This window comes from Anabrus simplex, chromosome 1 (assembly GCF_040414725.1).
Source record: "Anabrus simplex isolate iqAnaSimp1 chromosome 1, ASM4041472v1, whole genome shotgun sequence".
Taxonomy (NCBI): Eukaryota; Metazoa; Arthropoda; class Insecta; order Orthoptera; family Tettigoniidae; genus Anabrus; species Anabrus simplex.
Window position 1 is genome coordinate 1,570,640,248 of NC_090265.1, and position 18,442 is coordinate 1,570,658,689.

Consider the following 18,442-nt stretch of genomic DNA (forward strand, 5'->3'; position numbering starts at 1 on the left):
ATACTTTAAGACAAAATCTATTATACATATAATGTGATAATTTTACAATCAAGTTCCAAAAACATCAACCTAGTGTACAACTACAAAAATAAGACTTGAACACAGAAGTCAACCGATGAACTGAATAACACGCAAGACACAAACGTTCCTATGCATGAGGTGTTCCTGAAGTGTTCCTACGTCTATTGTTTTTACATTTGTCACCCCCACCTTTCAAGAGTTGATCACATAATATAAGGCACACACCGAGCTCGAATGCTGCAGTCGCTTAAGTGTGGCCAGTATCCAGTATTCGGGAGATAGTAGGTTCGAACCCCACTGTCGGCAGCCTTGAAAATGGTTTTCCGTGTTTCCCATTTTCACACCAGGCAAATGCTGGGGCTGTACCTTAATTAAGGCCATGGCCGCTTCCTTCCCACTACTAGCCCTTCCCTGTCTATCATCGCCATAAGACCTATCTGTGTCGGTGCGACGTAAAGCTACTAGCAAAAAAAAAAATATATAAGGTACTTATAAAATAAAGGTATTGATGTAATAATCAAAATAACAAACCTGATGTAACATGCAGCCGCCGATGATCCACCATGAAAAACATTTCAAATTTCAACAACATGCACATGGCTAGAAACAGTGATTCGCAGGATTACCAACATGACAACTAGAGAAAGGATATAGGAAGCAGGCTGGGAAATACTACAGAGGACGTGATCTTCTGTGACTTTTTAGGGAAAAAGACGTGAGAGCGTTACCCTTCATTCAAGTTTGCTAATAATTGAGAAAATTAAACCAGTTAATTTTACAGTTATTAAAAGGATAACATTAACAAGAAACAAAATGAAATTACCCACGTAATTTCTGTCTATGGTTCTCCGGAAAATAAACATTGCGATAAAATGTGTTAACTACTTTTACGGAAGGTTAGCATAGCTTTGACAATGAACTTTACAAGGGAAATTTAACAGGGATATAAACATAATTACAACCATCTTACAAGGCAAATAGAAAAAGAGTTTATAAATTGTTACCAAAGGTTTACAAAGAAAATAACAGCGTAATTTGAAATTTAAAGCAGAGGCCTTTAAAGTTGCTGTCTTCTCCTAATTTGCATCAGCGAGAGACGCATAGCTTCACAGGCTTACCCTAAACTGATGCAGCACTACGGGAGGCAATCCGGAGGGAAAATTAAATTTTACATTACACAAAAAGTTAATACAATGGAATTGCCTCCAAAACAAAGGATATGCCTAGCTGACGAGCTAAGGCATTACAAAACAAAACGGTGAAAACCTGGGTTTAAGGTAAACTCTCTGAACAAATGAATTTACATATTAATTTAACATTCGAGAAAAGAAATATGCTTAACCCGGGATGACTGGAGCCGCTGAGCGGACCACCTTACAAGGCGCGTCCGATCTTGAAGACGTACAGAAACCAAAGACGCGGACCAGAGCCCTGTTACTGCTAAGGAGACAAAGGCCAGAAATTGAGAAACACTCAAACAGCCAATCAGGGAAGTTACGTATGATTCGACTCGACATTTTCACCTATAAAAATTATTGTTATTTTCGCCAATAGTATTACAGCACCATATATGGTAATTTGGGAAACATATTCTAGAGGTTTTGATTGCAAAACTCAGCGATTTCGTGATCGAAGCCTCCACGTGGCAAATACAGGGTGATACAAAAGATGGGTTACAACAAACATACTGCTGGAGATCTCCAATGCCCAATACCAAAATACAGTTTCTTCCAACACACATAATGATCAAATAATTACAATCTGTTTGTTTTTTATTTTGAAGTAAAGGAACTTGGTGCCTTCAATACTTTATTGAATTTGATATGTCTTAACTCATTGGGCCTGAGCCACGGAACCGTTCCGTGCTTCGTCTTGGTGGACCAAATGCCGGACCACGGAACTGTTCCGTTGTCTCACATTACTACATAATTCAACTTTTCCTCAAGAGATGGCAGAGTGAGTTGCATTTGTATACAGTGACTCTATATGTACAGTGTGGCCAACGAGTGCTTCATTCTGTTTGGCTCCGCCATGTTTTTGCCAAATGTCCCGTCAGCTGATTTAAACATGTTTTCAGCACAGGGTAAGATCACTCTTTATGCAATTTCAGCGAAGTGCAGGCTACCTGTTTTAACCTTAATACACTGAAAATATGTTCTTATTAAACACGGAAGATTATTTAGTATTATTAGTTAAGAAATGCTTGTGAATTTACGTATTTCTGAGGTCTGAGTTTTGAATAAAATTACGCCAGGCTGTTATGCTTATGGTTGCAGAAACAGATCAGGAAAGGTTTTAAAAATGAAATTAGGCCATTGCTTATTTTCAGCACGTTATAAGACGCTCCCAACAACGAGTAGAGTTGTTTCATGCATTATAATGGTAACAATAATAACAAAATGGGTTAGTAATTTTATAGAGTCCAGGATAGTAAATGTCAGATTTCTCCGTTAATATTCGCCGTATCGAAAACCTGTACATAATGAAAGTTGTTTAGCATATAATTTCCAACATTTTACATTTTGAGCGATTTTACCGTGTAAGGAAAATAACAGAGATTTTCACGATTATATTATTTTTCACAAATGTTCAAGTATCCCCGAAAATATCTGTTTTATCTGAAACCTGTACTTAACAAAACTTACAGGAAAGGTCACTCCCGATCGTTCAAACTTTTATGGCTATTCATCTGTTGAAGGACGTGGTTGGTTATAAGTGCCGCCTAGCATCAAGTTGAGTTTTCCCATGCATTATAATGATAACAATAATAGTCTGACTCCGTGGTTGAATGGTCAGCACACTACCCTTCGGTTCAGTGTGTCCCGGGTTCGATTGCCGGCTGGGTGGGGTATTTTAATAGCTCGAGCTTGGGGACTGGGTGTTTGTGTTTGTCCCAACACTCTCCTCTTCATACTCAGACAACATACCACACTACAAATTACCACAGAAACACGCAATAGTGCTTACATCACTCCATATACGATTTGTGTCAGGAATAGCATCCGGCTGTTAAACGGGACCAAAGCTACATGACACAGTTCCCACCCACAACCCCATAGTTGTGGAAAGAGCGGTAAAAAAAGAAGAAGGTATTGATAAGTGATAGCAATGCATTAGCAAAACCTATAGTAGTAAACAGAATGTTTAAAATACAGCGGATATCTACCAGTACTAACCGAACCGGGGCACAGAATTAGTCGCACATCACTGAAATCGAACAGCGGGTGGTCAATAATTGAGTCCTGAATACAAGTACACCGGGACCAGGAAAATTGCTTGTTTTCACCGAGCAACACGTAGTAATTTCTCAAACGATAGGCCTGTTGTATAGTGATACTGACATTTAATTCCTTGTTACGTGGATCAAACAGTAGCGATCATTAAAGGAGCACTATACATAACCCGGGGACCATGGCAGTTGCTTGTTTTCACCACTAAAGAGTAGCAGGTTTTCTCTATTATTACTATTAGTACGACGAGTAAAATGGTACAGTATATTATGCTAACTTATATTACGTTAACATAAATATGGAGGTAGGTAATACAATTTTGTCTACCCATCGGTTAACTAGTCATATTATTTTCTATCTTCTGCGTGTGTTCAGATTATATACATACCGATAAGTCATATATAAAAAGTACATTTTTACGTATAGTTTTATGATACTGCGTTGTACATTCTGATATGTAAAACCATGTAACCTGATGTATGGTAATGTTACTTTTTTACATTTAAATGACCAGGCGAGTTGGCCGTACGGTTAGGGGCGCGCAGATGTGAGCTTGCATCCGGGAGATAGTGGGTTCGAACCTCACTGTCGGCAGCCCTGATGATGGTTTCCGTGGTTTCCCATTTTCAAACCAGGCAAAATGCTGGGGCTGTACCTTAAATAAGGCCACGGCCGCTTCCTTCGTATTCTTAGGCCTTTCCTGTCCCATCGTCGCCATACGATCTACCTGTGTCGGTTCGACGTAAAGGAAATAGAAAAAAAATGTAGGCTAACTTTACAGTCATCACATACATCATTCAAGACAATGATTATACTATTTTATGCCACATGTATTATAATATAAATGTTATGATAGGCCTAGCTACCAACACAGAATTTCTAACCTCTTCAATAATAATTAAAACTTGTAGGTCTGTACCACGTATTACTCTAAATTTTGAAGTCTTACATCAAGTAGTCAGACTCTGAATTTAACAGATACTGATAGGCCTATATACATACAGCATAAGCAAAATAAATAACATCTTAAAACATCGACCTAGTCTATTCTTTACTGAAATAATAATAATATCACTCTACTTCATCTATCAGCTTATTGAGTACTTGGCAAAAACATGGCGGCTGGACTGGCCTTGGCCACGCTGTACATATAGAGTCACTGTACATTTGTAATTTATTTTGGGACTCTTTCTTTGCAATGTTATATGCTCTTTCCTAATATACAGTATATCGATAGTATGCTTGATAATATTAGTTTGAAGTGGGCTATCTCTAGACTTTGAGATTCACTTGTAAACAAGATGGCTGCCAGTTAACAACTTTAATTTACTGATATATAACCCTTTTTAAAAAGTAATGATGATTAGGAATGTCATTTCTTCAGTGAAATTAGTACTGATATTAGTAATAGTGTGAGCAATGCTTCTGAAGAACTAATGGATGTGGAAATTGAAGAGGAAGTGCAAAAGACTGTGTTACAGCTCAGCAGGCAAACTGAGTACGGACCCATGATGCTAAAAAATAAAATGCTTTTATTGTATTCCTTGCTCTGCAGTTCGTGGTATGAATGTCATTTATTTTCATGTGTATGGTCTTGTAAGTAAGAAATTTCTCATGATATGAAGCAACACTATATTTCCTCCAAATTAATCCCAGCCCCAATGCAGTTTCAATCCAACAAATATGCAGGGCTTAATGGGTTAATGGTGCGATATCACAACTTGATGACGGACATGACTGTTGCTTGCGTAACCATTTTCAACAATACAAAATCATCTGACCAATCGGTAATAGGCTTGGAAAGTGCCAACTTCAATAGGGATGTAGGCAGAGAAAGTTCGCGCCAGATAGCGCTCGTGTACTACTGGGTAAGCGCAAGGCGATCGTCTTATGTTTCTCGCAGTCAGCTGCGAGTAATGTATAGAATGTGACCGAGATTTTTTGAGCTATAGCCGATTGTATCTTCTCTAATTTAATTCCAAGACTATATTAATTCGTTGTATAGGTATATCCCCTAGTATATTACGGACGATTTTCAGCGTTTAAGCCTTAAACAGCTGCAATAGGAGCTATGGACCAGAAATGCTAAAACTAGTGGGAGGAAGGAAGAATTAGTACAGCGCTAATTACAAAATTCTAACACGCTTTATTACCCAAATAATGGATAGGCGTCAGCGTGCCTTTTCCTAAAGATTACAATTGCTTGAGCATTGTACATTGATAAATGTATAAATGTACCTCCAAAAGACTTAAATCATAAATAGATTTTTAAACACGCAGTTTCTCCCCTTGCTTATAGACTTCGATTCATTTTTAAGGTTGATGGCTTACATGAAACTGCATATACAGCCTTGTCCACAACCAAAGGCATGTGAATATTCTTGAGTTTCCCAGTACCGGTTCCTTTGAATATTTGACCATCAGGCATAAGGTGAAGATCACTATCACAAATTTGCATGTGATGGATTATTTCTTATTTAGAAAATCGGAAATAGATGGAGCACCTGTTTCCAACTACAAATCATTGTGTTATGCTGGATACAGACTTTTCAGTGAAAGTTTATGTTTGTAAGAGGTTAATTTCAGTCGGGTGAAATTCTAAAATGCAGTGCTGTGAAATCCGAGTACACAAAACATAAGACCTATAATGTGAAGCTTATTTTAGGAATACCTGGTGGCATTATAGGAGGGGAATCGTTTTGCTGGTGCAGGCCCCAAGGCATGTTGTAAGCATATTGCCGCTGTAAGCTACGCATTAGAGCACTTCCCTAAGACTGGTATTATTCAGTGTTCAGAAACATGCAGCCTAAATTTATAAACTTTTCAGCATCCCCCTACCAAACGGTTGAGGCGTTAGCCCTATGAAAGTGGAATGTTTGCCCTTGGAACAAGTTTTGCTATTATAATCTCAGTTGCACCAGTTATAACTCTAGTCGAGGGGTATTTCTGTCTAAAAGCAAGGGGGCTGTTTTCAAGGACATTTTCTCTATCAGGCCAAATGTTCAACTCTTTAAATTGGCAGTACATGAAATTAATCCAAACATTAAATATTCTCCCAACAGTAGTTTTATGGATTCCGAAGTTAAAGCCTAGTTCTTTGTCAGATTTGTTGGTCCTGAGCTTCATAACTGTCAAGAAGAAACACAGTCTGGGTTCAAGAGGGAATATCTGTAAATTGTATCTGTTTTCTCCAAGAACGGCAAACACCAAATTACTGTGTTGAACATCTACAAACCCTGTATAAAGCAATATGGCAGCAGGATTACGCATTGTTTTCTCAACAACCAAATTCCGTGTAGTATTTTTTGAGTGCCGATATCTTTGAAAATGGGAGTCACAAATGTAACATTCACTTCTTCGGGTATATTCGCGATTTCTTCCCGTACTTCAAAGGAGGTGATTTCTGCATATTCCGATATTGTGGGCTTATCGTGGTAATCCGGCAATTTTCTGGTGTATGGTCTCTTCCTTGTATTTGTTGTGTTCGTGGTCCACAGAAAAAGCGATGGAACAGCACCCGGTTTTAATCTTGCTCTATCACCTTTAAATACTAACCCATAAATTCGGTGTTGTTATCAAAATGCCTAATCAGTTTATAGGTAGAAAATAAGAGTTATTTTCCTTCGTAAATCGTACTTACTCAACAAAGTTTTCGTGAAGTCACCGGATTGAAAATAATGGGAACACACACTAATATTTTCGGTCAGATTCTTCTCACCGACATTTTTCCTTCGAATAGCATGTAACCGTTTCTTCCTCTTTTCTTTATTTTATAGAAACTGGTGGAACGAAAATGGGCTTCCCTGATTTTTTTTAAAAGAGGAACAGTGCAATAGCTCGGCATAGTCACGAAAATATCAATTTAAGCATCTTAAATTCGTAGATATTTGGCGGCACGAGTACACAGGAAACAAATGAAGAGCGCATTGCGCTTACCCAGTACAACAGCAGTGCGCTCTATCGGTGTTAGTTCTATACATCCCTATTAATGAAATACATTTGCAAAAATTAAAAGTCTCTTCATAACACAATCAACTGTCTCTCCTGTTAATCCTGAAAATTTTTTAAATTCACAGAAATTCACAACAAATAAAACACATATTTCATCAACTTCTTCACAAATGTCTTAATTCTTGCGATGGGAATTTTACCACAAATTTACATAAATATACAACCCAAAAACAAACAAATATTTAATTGAATTCTTCGCAAATGTCTGAGAGTTCCTTGGTTTATTCAATGACAACTTCACGACAAATTTTTAACGTACTGACAAGAATTAAATGATTCCATCCACGTTATTAATTTCTCACCACTGGTGACAATCTTATATACTTATAAGTTAGTTTTAAGTGGAGATAGTGTTTTATAAATTAATTTTAAGACCTAAAGTATATCATTATAGACTTACAATTGCATTGTCACACATAGTGACATACACGCCAGTTCCCGTTATGACATGCCCAATTTGGACTGACCAAATATTTTTTATCATATGGCATTCCCCAAACAATGTAATCTTAATCATAGCTTCATGATCTATATGTGAATGTATTATTCAGCTGAAGATGACCCTATGTCGGGGTTCAAAACCGATACTGTAGCATAATAAGTGCAATAAATAAGTATTGATAGGTGGAAAGCCCTTTCCTAATTGTGTAGTTCATCAATACGGATATGAAGATCATAGAGTACGATCTTAGAAGCTCTGCAGTTTGCACTGGGTAACGAAAGAAGCCACTTTCTTATGTGTACCGATTTTTTAAGCTCTCTGCAGTCTATTGAAACCTGTTTCTCGCAACACCCACTGGTGCTGCAGATTCATGACCTTCTAGCCAGGGTAAGTGATGCTGGTACCAGAATCACTTTCGCATGGCTTCCAAGCCACGTTGGGATTGCGGGAAACGAACTTGAGGATGAAGCTGCAAAGGAAGCACTACTTTTACCTGCAAGACCTGTCACTGTACCTGCTAAAGATATTTGTTCTCAGCTATGTCGAACCATTTTGGCATCCCAGGAATTGGAGTGGCTAGCTATCTGAACTCCCAACAAGCTGAGATCAATTAAGAAGACAACTACCGTGTGGCAGTCCTCTTTCTGGCCTTCACAGAGAGAGGTCGTAGTATTGTGTAGGCTGAGAATAGGTCATTTACAATCTACGCACTCTTATTTCCTAAAGAGGGAAGATCCCCCAGTGTGTTCTTGTGGTGCGGACTTCACCGTGGCCCACAACCTCACAGAGTGCACCAATCTCTTTGGCCTAAGACGTAGTCTCGACCTGCAGGAAACACTCATACACATACTAGCCAATGACGCGACTACTGCTGATCTCGTCATCCGCTTTATGTGCGACAGTAGATTAATCAAGGGTATATACACTGACTGACAGAGCAAATGCAACACCAAGAAGGAGTGGTTAGAAAGGGATGAAAGTTGGGGAAAAAACAGAGACGGCACGGACGAATAATTGATGTTTATTTCAAACCGATATGCAGGTTACACAATGCGCACGGCATCGACTCAGTAGGATGTAGGACCACCGCGAGCGGCGATGCACGCAGAAACACGTCGAGGTACAGAGTCAATAAGAGTGCGGATGGTGTCCTGAGGGATGGTTCTCCATTCTCTGTCAACCATTTGCCACAGTTGGTCGTCCATACGAGGCTGGGGCAGAGTTTGCAAACGGCGTCCAATGAGATCCCACACGTGTTCGATTGGTGAGAGATCCGGAGAGTACGCTGGCCACGGAAGCATCTGTACACCTCGTAGAGCCTGTTGGGAGATGCGAGCAGTGTGTGGGCGGGCATTATCCTGCTGAAACAGAGCATTGGGCAGCCCCTGAAGGTACGGGAGTGCCACCGGCCGCAGCACATGCTGCACGTAGCGGTGGGCATTTAACGTGCCTTGAATACGCACTAGAGGTGACGTGGAATCATACGCAATAGCGCCCCAAACCATGATGCCGCGTTGTCTAGCTAATCATGGTTTGAAATGAAAAGTCACATCCATGTTGTTTGGATTTCATGTAAAACTGAAGGCCTAATGCTAGTAATTGCAATGTTAACATCTCGTAAAACTGCAAGCATTCTTGTTTTGACAGACTTCATATGATGAATCTATTAATTCTCCTATGTTTATCCAAGGGCTTGAAGTCATTTGACTTTGTCTCTTGCTTCTCACTAAGCTAATCATGGTTTGAAATGAAAAGTCACATCCATGTTGTTTGGATTTCATGTAAAACTGAAGGCCTAATGCTAATAATTGCAATGTTAACATCTCATAAAACTGCAAGCATTCTTGTTTTGACAGACTATTTGGTTGTCTTTTATCTTGGGACTACAAATTTCATTCTGTTCTGCAAAATACCTAATGTTACCAGTTTGAAGCGCATTCTTTTAAAGAGCGGTGACAATTTATGTGGTTAGTACATTGTGTAATTCAACTGAAAACTAACCACTGATAACACATTAAATTGGGAATCTGAATGCTCAAGTTGGGGTATGAGATCATGATGGGCCCTTCTGGATATGGAACAAGAAATGTACAGGGGGAACATATTTTAAATTTGTGCATAAGAACCAGTCTTTTATTTAAAAAAACACATTCTTCAAAAAACAGAATAGCCATAAGATTACTAGATAAGTCTGGGATGAAAAAATCAAAGACAGTTATTGATTATCTGGTAACTTGTAAATTAATTGGAGAAAAAGGAAGAGATATGATTGTTATCCCAAGTGAAACCTTGAATAGTGACCACAGACTTCTAATAGTGGGTCTAAATTGCAAAGTTAACCCTTTCAGACCTGAAAGAAAACTGGCAGTGTGAATTTTTGTTTGTACGTCAAAAACTGACTAAAATGCTCTTAAATACATATATTTTTAGTTTATTCTATAAAATAAAAATTAACATCTGAAAAAAAAAGCACCCGCACAATTGTGCATGTCAAGACTTAATTCACTACTTACAAAAAAGGAAAATTATCTCAATGCATGTGAATGTACATGTACATGATCAAATGTTCTATTTTACAGTGGGGAATAATTTAAAACAATTAAATCTTCGTTCGAACACAGGTAAACGTCACATTTTCTACATTGAGGAAGAGTTTTGCTTTTACTGCCCTTTTGGCAGTAGCAACTTGTCGTCAGAACTGAAAGAAATCTGGAGGTGTCAAAACGTCAAAAACTTACTAAAATGCTCTCAAATACATGTTTTTACAGTTTATTTTACAAAATAAGAACTATTGGCTGAAAAATAGAACCCACACAATTGTGCATGTCAGGACTACTACTTGCAAAAAATAAAAAAATAAAAAAGTTCAACTCAGTACATGTGAATATGCACATTACATGATCAAATGTTTTATTTTACAGTGTGGAACGATTTTAAACAATTAAAATCTTATACATTACCTACATTTCTCATGTAGAGTGCGAGTTTTACTTTCATAGTCCTTCTTGTGACTGCACCTAGCACTCCTGCATGCATTGCTTGTAAGGAAACCTAGCCCGCACATGTGTGCGTATCAACATTCAAAACCTCATGGAATTACATACGATGTTGTAAGTTCACAATTTACGTGAACTTGATTATATTCTGATATTCAGTAAAGCTTCTAGATTAATATGATTGCAATAAATAAATGCTTGCTTTAGGCATTACTGCTTCCCGCCATCTTGCTAATGAACTGTATTTTTAAACTCTTCTTCCTGCCCCCTGGTGGTCAAGTACTAAATAAAAACAGCTGAAGTACATGCTACGTGTCCCGCACAAGCACTGCAGTCCAGTTTAGTGCCAAGAAAACGTCAAATAAGCTCAGACATAAATAAAATACCAACCCGCACAATTGTGCGTACACGGTCTGAAAGGGCTAAAGCTACAACTGCAGTAAAAATATTGCCAAAATATTAAAGAATGGAAACAGAAAAATAAGGAAATCAATGATTTTCAAAATTTGATAGCAACTAAATTGCTGAGAAATGAGACAGTAGTTTTGATGAATGGAACACATTTAGAACAACAATAATTAATTTTGCTATAGAGGTATGTGGTAAAATGAATGGTAAAGTCAAGGAGAAAGAATCATGGCAAAGAAAAACAATGATGCTAAAAAACATAATCAGGCTCAGGGAATTGTACCAAAGGACAATGAAAAAACAGGAAGACTGGAACAGGAATACAGGAAAAAGAAAACTCTAGGCAAAAAGAGTAGTAAAAGAAGAAAAAGAGAAGAGGTGAAATCTGTTCACCCAAAAAATTGAAGAAGATAGTAAAGGAAATCAGAACATGTTATACAAAACAGGGAAGATATTAAAGCTATTGAAACAGAGGATGGGATCATTATCAGAGACATGGTAGGAATCAGAGAAGAGATGGAGTTATTTTGCAAAATTATTGAATGGGGAGTATGAACAAGAACACGTTACCAAAGTTACTAATGACTTACAGGTGAAACAACCTCCAATTACTTGAATAGAGACAGAAAAAGTAAAAAGTCAGCAGGAGCAGATGAACTAACTGCAGACATGATAAAGGCAGCTGGAATCTTTGGAATACAGTGGGTACCTCGAATACTGGGAGTTATATAGAAAGGGAACAAGCTGTCAGGTGACTGGAAAAAAAAGGAATTACAATATAACTGTTCAAAAAAGGAAGTGCACAAATTATAAAGGCATCCCCCTTTTGTCAAATCCTTAATATACTTGAGAAGATTATAGAAAAGAGATTGAGAGAAATAATGTAAGACCAATTGAAGAGGAACAACATGGATTTGGAAGAAGTAGAGAACCGTAGACCTAATTTTTTCACTCAGGCAGTTAATGGAAAGTTTTGGGAAAAGGGAAGGACTTGATAATAGTGTTTTTGGATTAGAAAAAAGCATGTAATAGTGTGGAGAGAGGAAAAATGTGGAACTGTTTAGAAAAACATAATATCCAAGGAGCACAAATTAAATCATTCAGATGGTTTAGTATTATGATGGTCATGAAAATAGTATGCAAGTAGGAGGTGGAAGATCACAGTGGTTTAAAACAAGAAGAGGTGTCCAACAAGGGTGTTCTCTTTCCCCATTGCTCTTCATTACATTCATGGAGACTGTTCTAAAGGAACTCAGAGTAATAGATGAAGATCTCAATGCATTGATGTTGCTATTTGGGGAGAAACTGATAGGGACATTCATAGGATATTGGATCTTTGCAACGCCAAGTTTAAAGAATATAAATTTACTGTGAGCAGGAGAAAAACATTGGTAATGAAAGTTAGCAGGACAAGTACACCTTGTAACCTCACCCTTGAGGGGAAGAAGATTGAATGTGTGAATACCTTTAAATATATGGACAGTACAATAACAAATGATGGAAGTGCCAAGAATGAAGCACTGAACATCGTGCAAAATGGATCCAATTTCTTTCATCAAATACAGAACATAGTGTGGGACAAGGGAGTTCCTCAGAGGGCTATAAATAGACCATTGCATAAAATGAATTTCATTGCAAAGCCTGTATTGTCGATAGTATACTTTTTAAAGGTACAATCAAAAGGCTCCACCTTTACAATACTAAAAAATTGTGTTTTTATTAGGGTGACATTAACAAGTGTCAGGACATGTTTCGTCCTTCTTTTTGCACATCATCAGCCAAAAATTCTTACAAGTAAAATAGACAAGTTCATAAATACACATTAAAATACAATTTAGGTTGCTGAATACGTCAAGTTAAAATACATCATATAATTCAAAGAATGTTCTTAAAATGTTGGACCTCAACTGCTTTTTTGTTCTGTTGAACTGAAGATAAAATTGATGAACACATGTAATAGTTCCATTAAAAGTTTGATGATTGAGTTCTTATGTTGGCGTGATAATGTATTGTTAATAATTCTCAGTTAAGACTATATAAGGCAGGCAGAATATTTGACTGTAAGTGCACAAAAGGAGAAAGATTGTGCCAAGGTTGAATAGTTCTAGAATGAAAAACGACAGCTATTAGCAACGTTAAAAGTAGGCAAGGTTGAAGCATATTGTATTGACAAGTGTAATTGAACTAACGGAAGACACATCTGACTACTTATGTCATTGTCTGCCCCAGAGAGGTGAGGCTCGATGGGTGTGTTACAGCTGACTGACTGTGGACGGTGGAGGCCATGTGTGATGATATCAAGACCATTACAAATGGAGGCATGTTGTTCTAAAACATCCTATCCGGATTCTTGGAAGGAATTCATGATGGTGATATGATGCTAAGAAGGGAGAGGGTGAAACCAGGTGCCAGCACATAGCTTACTTCTGTCAAAGCTCAAGGCTTAACGTCCCCATTCATACAGTAATCAGTGATTTCTGTTAATAATTTATCTGTGTAACAAGTATTGTTAGGATTTTAAAATCTATATTGGCTTGTTAAAATCCATTCACCATAGACCTTGTGACAGCATTTATGTCAAGACAGTATGTGTGTGGATACTGTCAGGAGATATTTATGGTAATAAATTTAAATTTTAGAAATAAGGCCAAGGAACCATTAGTGGAAATCTTTTACCTGGTATGGGGAAAACTCAGAATTGCAGGTACTAAACAGTATTATCCTCCTCTTTTTTTTTTTCCTTTCTTTTCAGTTTCCTACTCTTGCAGAAACCTTGTTGGAGATATTCATGAACGACTTCCTAGAACTATTAGTGAAGTTTTAAATAGGGTTTTTTTTTTTTTTTTTTTAACCCACGGGAACTCGCGCGGCAGGGAAAAGACCACATGCTGGCTCTTTTACTCTGTCGTTGGTCGTGCGGCTGGCAGACTTGTTCCCATCTCCACGATATCCATGGTGGATGTATTACCGAGCAAATATGCTGTTACAGCAGTCGCACAGTCACCAGGAATCTTGTCTGGAGTGAAGACTATTAGACTGTGGTGCTTTACATCAACCGCACACTCTCGCGTAACGTATGTTGTCTTTTGGGCCACACATGAGTGCTCGTATGCTATAATTTGTGTTGCCAAGACAAACTCAGCTGAACAAGGAAACATTCTCAGGTTGCTTGAAAGTGTTGAAAAAGAGGAGATACGTAGTGAAGAATTAGAAAGGGAACTAGATGTAGTGAAAAGAAATCTGTTCGGTGATGAGGAAAATGAAAGCGACGAAGGAAGAGGCAGACGATGTAGAAGATGTTGTCGAGAATAGTGACCACAACACTGACACCAAGGAATCTGTTGACTCTGAAGATGAAGGGATGAATGTGAATCACTTCAGTATTCCTCATTATATCGGAATATATATGACTAGAGTATGGGGCATGCACTACAGAGCAAACAATGGCCGCGGGTATACCTGCCTGGAAAAACGAACCGAGCCAGAAATGTCACCTCACCTTGGGAATCCTGGATGCACTTTTTTCCGGATGGTGTACTGGACCAGATTGTTACTTACACCAATATTTGGATTGCACAGGCAAGGGAAAATTATGAAAGGGACAGGGATGCTGTCGATACTATTAGAGCCGAGATCAAAGCGGTCATTGGACTGTTGTACTTAGCAGGGGATTCCAGAGATTTATGGGCAACGGACGGAACTGCTGTAGAACAATTCCGTACTACTGTCAGTTGGAAAAGATTCCAATTCCTTCTGTAAGCTATTCGTTTCGATGACATTCATACCAGGAAGGAAAGGAGGAAAGAAGGTAAACTTGCTCTGATACGAGAAATATTTGAAGGTTTTGTTGGCAGCTGCGAAAGTAATTATTTGCTTGAAGAATAGGTCACCATAGATGAGACACTTGAGGGGTTCCATGGATTGTGTTAATTTCGACAGTAGAAGACTAAATTGATGTCAGTAGGTAAGAAATTCAACAGAATTGAATGTCAGATTGGTGATACAAAGCTAGAACAGGTCGATAATTTCAAGTATTTAGGTTGTGTGTTCTCCCAGGATGGTAATATAGTGAGAGAGATTGAATCAAGGTGTAGTAAAGCTAATGCAGTGAGCTCGCAGTTGCGATCAACAGTATTGTGTAAGAAGGAAGCCAGCTCCCAAACGAAACTATCTTTACATCGGTCTGTTTTCAGACCAACTTTACTTTACGGAAGCAAAAGCTTGGTGGACTCAGTTAAAAGTAACGGAGTGAAAGTAGTGAAAATGATTGCTGGTACAAACAGGTGGGAACAATGGCAGGAGAGTGCTTGGAATGAGGAGATAAAGGCTAATTTAGGAATGAACTCGATGGATGAAGCTGTACGCATAAACCGGCTTCAGTGGTGGGGTCATGTGAGGCGAATGGGGGAGGATAGGTTACCTAGGAGAATAATGGACTCCGTTATGGAGGGTAAGAGAAGTAGAGGTAGACCAAGATGACGATGGTTAGACTCAGTTTCTAACGAATGGAAGATAAGAGGTATAGAACTAAATGAGGCCACAGCACTAGTTGCAAATAGAGGATTGTGGCGACGTTTAGTAAATTCACAGAGGCTTGCAGACTGAACGCTGAAAGGCATAACAGTCTATAATGATAATATGTGTATATATGTATTGCTAACAAATTCGCCAAGTACAGCATCAAAGTCTACCCCCTTGCAGCGCAAGAACATATTATACTTGCATGGAAGTGTACACAGGCGTGATGGAAAGTTTTCATTGATTAACAGTGCTCAAAGTGTCATTGAGAGGCTGGTGGAACCAATTTCACAAAGCAGAAGAAATGTTTACCACACACAACTGGTACACATCCATTCTTCTTGCTCAGAGCAAGAACAAGGTTGTGTTATTGTACTCGTCCGTGCATGGAGATGACGCAATTGACCCCTCTTCAGACGATGCCAGTAAACCTGTTAACATTTTATAACCTTACAAAAGGTGAAGTAGACGTCATTAATGAATTAAAGGGCAATTATTCTGTTTCAAGTGTCAGCAACCGTTGGTCATAAACTCTTTTCTACTCCCTTCTAAATATTCATGACATAAACAGTTACGTCATTCTCCTAAGTCGACATTATGAACCAAAGGCAGTTTCTGAAGACTTTCTACAGGATTGTGCAGAGACTACATGGAGTATTGCGCTTCACTGGCATGCATTCCCAGGGCATCAAAATGAGGATCCAGGAATTTCTAGGGATCAGCAATAAACAGAGACCGACTGAAAGGGAATCGCAGTATCGAGGAATGTGTGCTTACTGTGGAAGGAAAAAGAGCAGGAAGACCAAAACAACGTGTGTGCAGTGTTCAAATTACATTTGCAAGGAGCACACAGTATTTTCTTGTCTGGACTGTGCTGATGGAAAACCCGAGGAAGAGGGCTAAGAGGAGTTTTCAGTTATTCCTTTGTTAATATTACTTTTTACTGTACTATGTAAAGATATTTCCTTATCTGGTCTGGAAAATTTTAGTTTTATGTAGCAGTTATTTTTTAATATACTTCATTCCTTACGTCAGTTTTAATTTCTGAAATTTTAGTTTTATGTAGCAGTTTTCTCAATATTCTTTGTTTCTTATGTCCATTTTAATTACAGAAATTGTTTAATGTATGTAGCATTGTTAATTTAGTTTGTCATCATCATCATCATCATCATCATCATCATCGACCAACTCCAGTTTCCCAGGTGTGGTATACGAGCCCCTTCCATTTTGTTCTGTCCATGAAGCATTCTTCGTTCACAATCCACTCCCAATCCTGACCTCTCTCCTGTACATCCTTCTTCACTAAGTCTGTCCATTTTTCTCTAGGTCTGCCCACTGGTTTCTTTCCCCTGATTTCTCTTTCATACTCCTTTCTTGCAGACCTGTTGGCACTCATTCTTTTCACATGACCAAACCACTTCAGTCTTGCCTTTTGGATCTTCTGTCCTACGTCTTCTCTGACTTTTTGATTCCTGATTTTATCCCTCCTGGCCTTCTGGATCATTGTGCATAGGAACTTCATTTCTGCTGCTTGGAGTTTCAAGTTGTCCTTTCTTGTTAATGTAGCGGTTTCCAGGCTGTATGTGAGGATAGGGGTAGGGGATAGTTTGTATACTGATTAATATAATTTGTATTGTTTTAATATGTAGCTTATGTTACGTTCTTTTATATTGTGTGTTGTAATGGCAAATAAAGACAATACTATTAAGTAAAATATCATAAAGGCATCAAAAGAAGCCTAAAACAAAACAAAAACATTATAAAAAAGCATCAAATTAATATTCAGTTGATTTTAAAGTGATATTTCACTTAAGCGCGAATCCTCACGTTACAAGTCCACGAGCGAGTCTTCACGTTACAAGTCCACGAGCGAGTCTTCGTGGGTTAAATTACCCATAGTGCTTCTCAACTCTGAAATACACAGAACTAGTGGTGTTAGGATTCTTTAGGAATGAAAAAACAAGGCTTATTGTTTAGTTTTTCATATTTTTGTGAAATAACATGTTCGATAAAAATTTATCCTGACTATTTATTATGCTTGTCCTTTTTATGAAGCTTTAGAGAGGGATTAATCAGTAATTCAAAGAATATATCAATTTTATCCTATATTTTCAGTTGAAATTTGATTTATTTGCTGATTACATATTTACTAATGCCATGAAATTATCGATTTCAGGAATTGCAAAAAACACAAGACTGAAGAAGGAAGCTTTAAATGTACTTTATTTGCTGGTGAAGAAATTGCAAGAAGCTAAACAAGAAGCTGTTTTATCGAGTCTAATTGAAGCATTTCAGTCATCATTAGAAGAAGCCAGTAAAGACAATACTCCTGAAATTAAGTCCCGTGTTGTAGATATTAAGGATCTAATCAGATCTTGAGAATAGAATTTATATTAACCACAGCTTTATGCAGGCATGTTGGACCAAATGTAATAATCTGATTATATTGATCAGCATGGTGGAAGGTCTTTGGAACTACTGCTAGTACTGTACTGCTAACGTATGTTGCTTATAAATAATTTTAATAATTATTTCATGAATAAACTTTACTATGCTGCATGTATTCTACCTTTGTTTCTATGTTTAATGAATCTTTCAAATGTATTCATTTCAGATTAAGAGCAGTTTAGAAATTCAGGAAAATAATCTTTCCCATGCCCCATGTTCTAGTACAGTTCATTGCATGGTTGATGTTGGCATCTATTTCCTCATTTTCTATACTGGTATATTTTGTATACTACCATGCAAGGAAGAAAGTTATAAATGAAATGTAAGAAATTCCTGCTGAACGGTTAGTTGCCACCATGGCTTCTTTT

General features: G+C 37.9%; 1 protein-coding gene across 3 annotated transcripts in view; it reads left to right on the forward strand.

The window, feature by feature from the left end:
• LOC136858532 (proteasome adapter and scaffold protein ECM29) overlaps positions 1–18,189 on the forward strand; it is a 925,266-nt gene extending 907,077 nt beyond the window's left edge. For all 3 annotated transcript variants that reach the window (XM_067138136.2, XM_067138135.2, XM_067138138.2), the window contains one exon: positions 17,803–18,189. In XM_067138136.2, coding sequence (XP_066994237.2) covers positions 17,803–18,005 — 203 coding nt within the window. In that variant the 3' untranslated portion in view covers positions 18,006–18,189. The remainder of the gene's footprint in view (positions 1–17,802) is intronic.
• The last annotated feature ends 253 nt before the right edge of the window (positions 18,190–18,442 follow it).